The 3450-nt window shown below is 57.1% G+C and overlaps 1 protein-coding gene across 1 annotated transcript; it reads right to left on the bottom strand.

Moving 5' to 3' along the window:
- Positions 1 to 2128: 2128 nt before the first annotated feature.
- On the bottom strand, positions 2129 to 2365 carry LOC113837777 (small integral membrane protein 10-like protein 2A). Its single transcript, XM_027433353.2, has one exon. The coding sequence runs from the start codon at positions 2363 to 2365 to the stop codon at positions 2129 to 2131; it is 237 nt and encodes a 78-aa protein (XP_027289154.1).
- Between the last annotated feature and the right edge of the window lie 1085 nt (positions 2366 to 3450).

Below are 3450 nucleotides of genomic sequence, written 5' to 3' on the forward strand. Positions count from 1 at the left end.
TGAGATCTTCATCTGGGTCCCTGACTCCAAGTAGGCAGTTGGGCCACTCTGTCCCTGGAGCTGGCAGGCATGCGGAAGGCTTCCACAGTAACAGAATTGCATGGACCTTGAGATACCAGTGACAGAGAAGCTTGGGGGTGTGGAATAAGTAGTAAAAGTATCCCTTGGGCCATCCTTGGGCATTTGGAGACTCTAGGCTATGCAGGGCCTCCTGGACAGACTGTCCCCAGCCTATCTGGATAAGATTTTTCCTATGTGATGACAGTGATGGGGCTGCAAGGTTGGGAACAGAGAAACAGGGCCATACCGTGGGTCTCAGCCCATAGCTCCTCAACCTCCCATGAGCCACACTGCCATTATGGCAGTCCACTATCACCCCAGAGAGGTGGGGAGGACTAGACATTTCAGGAAGTTCTTGAACCTTCTCTGCTCACGAACTGAACTATTTGCCTATCTTCTAGACCACTCCAAGGAAAGACAGATGCCCAGCTTTCTTATCCCATGTTCTCTCTCTCTCTCCCTAGATGTCCTGGCAACTCTCTACTCCCTCCCAACCCAAATGCCCTGTCAGGGCACGAGGAAGACTGCAGAGGGGATGGGGGAATGCAGGCCCAGGGCAGGCTGAGCTCCCCGCTCTCCTGTGTGTAACAGCGCAAATCCCAGGCCCTTCCTTGAGCGCCATTGAGTTCATGAGTTGGGAGGATACTCTCCCTCACAGTGTTTCTAGGAGATGTCAGTGCCCGAGGTACACTGTCATGTTGTCTATGGCGGGGGGCAAAAGACCTGAGCCACCCCATCCCTCTAGGCCTCTGCCAGAAAGGCCTTCCCTCTTCTAGGTAGGCTCTTCACTCAGCTGCTCCCCGGGCTGCTACAGGAACAATGGCAGGCATCTCTGCTTAGGGATCCTTCTTGAAATGATCAGGGAGGAGGCGAGCCATCCATCACCTAGAAGGCCAAGGTCTGAAAAAAAGAGGGAGACTTCAGTTGGACTCCTGGGCACCCCCCCCCCATTCTGACAGCAGCTGCCTGCTCCTGGAGTCCTTCCCTCTTCCCCAGATCCTGTGCCACACAGCTGCCAGGCTGCTCGTGGCTGGTAGATGGGCTTCTGGGTCTTACCGGTGTCATCGCAGGTGCTGCAGGGAGCCTGGGCAGACAGGGAAGATGGGAGAAGCAGGCTGTGGGGGAAAGAGAGGGCTGTAACCAACTATTTCCTGTTCTTTCATGGCCGCAGATGCAGAGCCTCAGGAATGCCCCTCCCGTCTCCCCCCCACACCGGGTTAGGGGAGGCAAAGGGAGAGTAGGACGGGCAGGCAGAGAGAGGACAGTCCCCTGCCCCATCCCCACAGTGCAGGAGGCAGTGTGGAGAAGGGCTGTGAGACTACCCTTGGGCTTCATGAAAGAAGGGGACAGAGCAGGTGTGGTTCACAAAAGAACTGTCCATTTTATCTGGACAAACCCTTACTCCTCTAGGCCCTTCCTGGGGCTCACTGGACCAATCCTCTTCGATTCAGGGTTCAGCAGGCTCTACAAAAGAAATAGGGACTTGAGGCCTGGACGGTGGGTGGGAGGGGCTCCCTGTCTGTGTGTTGCTGGTGAGCTGACCCTGCAAGTCGCCATGGCCGCCCAGTAGCCTATCATGGAGCCACCACCAGGGAACGTGGGAGAGCCTCGCCTACCTTTTCAGTTTCCCAGCTTGGCTAAGCAGCAGGTGTGCCATGGTGTATTCCCTCTCCCCACAAACAAGTCAACCCCACCAGCCCCCTTTCCCACCTGTGCGCGCCTACCTTCCTGCACAGGGCCTGGTAAATCCTGCGGTTGCATCCCCTCTTTCGGGTGTTCCCCCTTTCTGCCAGTGGGAGGCAACAGGTTTGCCAGACTCTGGTGATTCTCTGGATGCCGAGGCGGAAAAGGACTGGGCTGTGAAGGGTTTTTGCGGGATGGGATGCGGTACCTTGTGTCCTCCGAGGAGGAGGCCTAAAATGGAGAGGCCCGGGCCGTCCCGCCCGCGCCCCGCGCCGTGGTCTCGGGGCCCCGCGCGGCCCCCCACGGCCCTTCATGCGGCCGCCTGGCGCGGGTGGCGCGGGTGGCGCTCTCCGCCCGAGGGGCCGCCGCGGTGGCGGGCGATGGCTCACTCGATCCGCACCTGCAGGCGGACGTTGAACATCACCGAGGCCACCATGTAGAAGTAGGGGAAGTTCACCCGCAGGCGCCAGGCCAGGTCGAAGAAGGTGAGCAGCGTGCGCGTGAGGCCCTTGCAGAAGGCGCCATAGGAGCCGCGCGTCGCCGCCCAACGCGACAGTCGCATCGCCAGGCCGGACAGGGCCGCCGCCGCCGCCGCAGCCGACAGGGCCGTCGTCACCGCCATAGGCCTGGCTCACCCGCTCACCTGCTGCAAAGCCCGCTCAGTGCAACTCGCCCCGCCGCCCCCGCCATCCACAGCCCTGCCCTCCGGCTCCCGGGTCCCTGCAGCCTCCGTGCGCCACCCCACCACCCCCACCCCACCCCCACCCACCCCCCACCCCAGTCGCCTCAGTCGCTTGGCGACCTCCAGCCAGACCTGCGGCTGCTCAGCTCCGCCCCACTCGCCGCAGGCTCTGGGCAGAAGACCTCCCCCTAGTTGAGTAGGTATCCTTGTTTCATCCTGAGTCCTGCTGCTGCAGAGTGGCTGCAGTGCTTGGGCCAGGCTTGTTTCGCCTCACTGGCACAGTTCTGAGGATGGGAACCCTCTCTCCACTGAGTTTAGGACCTCCCAAGTGCCTGTCCCACCTGTTCACGTCGCTGTTCTTCATAGAGTGCACAGATGCTGAGTGGCACGAAGGGTGTGCTGTTAGGATTCGTTCTTGGGGAATACTCTTGAATAGAGGGAGTTGAAGACTAGCTCGTTTGGACCACTTTTGCTAATTCTATAGGAAACTATATCCAGAAGTTCTCTCCTATGCACGCTAACACCCTTCTTCCATCGTCTCCCCAGGAAGCCAGGCCAAAGGACTCCTTGCACCTTTCATTATTCGCATAGTGCACTTAACTGTCCCACGCAGTGCCATCAAATCGGTGATGCATGCATTCTTTCCTTTTCTCTTGTATCTGCTGGTTGCCCTTTCATGGTAACATCTAATCTTTATATCAGCAGGTTAAACCAAATCCAATCCAAAGCCAGATCGTCTCTGGCAACGGCAGGCAGTGTTCAGTCACCTATGCAATGGTGAGGGGAAACAGCCGAGATTCCACTTTGCAGCTTGTTGCTCAACTACTGTGTTCAGTGGGTTAGGTGCAGTAAGCACATTTTTATCTTAGGGTATTTTCAACTTAAAACTGATTTATCCAAATGTAACCTCAGTGTCAATCAAAGATCATCTGTATACATTAATATGGAATACAGTGATTCCTCTATGTTCAATTTTTATTTTACAGCACATCTTTAGTTATTCTTGGGGCTGTGCATATCCATAT

Source organism: Cricetulus griseus, chromosome X (assembly GCF_003668045.3).
Source record: "Cricetulus griseus strain 17A/GY chromosome X, alternate assembly CriGri-PICRH-1.0, whole genome shotgun sequence".
NCBI lineage: Eukaryota > Metazoa > Chordata > Mammalia > Rodentia > Cricetidae > Cricetulus > Cricetulus griseus.

Coding starts and splice junctions, on each gene's coding strand:
- LOC113837777 (XM_027433353.2), bottom strand. CDS start 2,365: ATGGCGGTGACGACGGCCCTGTCGGCTGCGGCGGCGGCGGCGGCCCTG.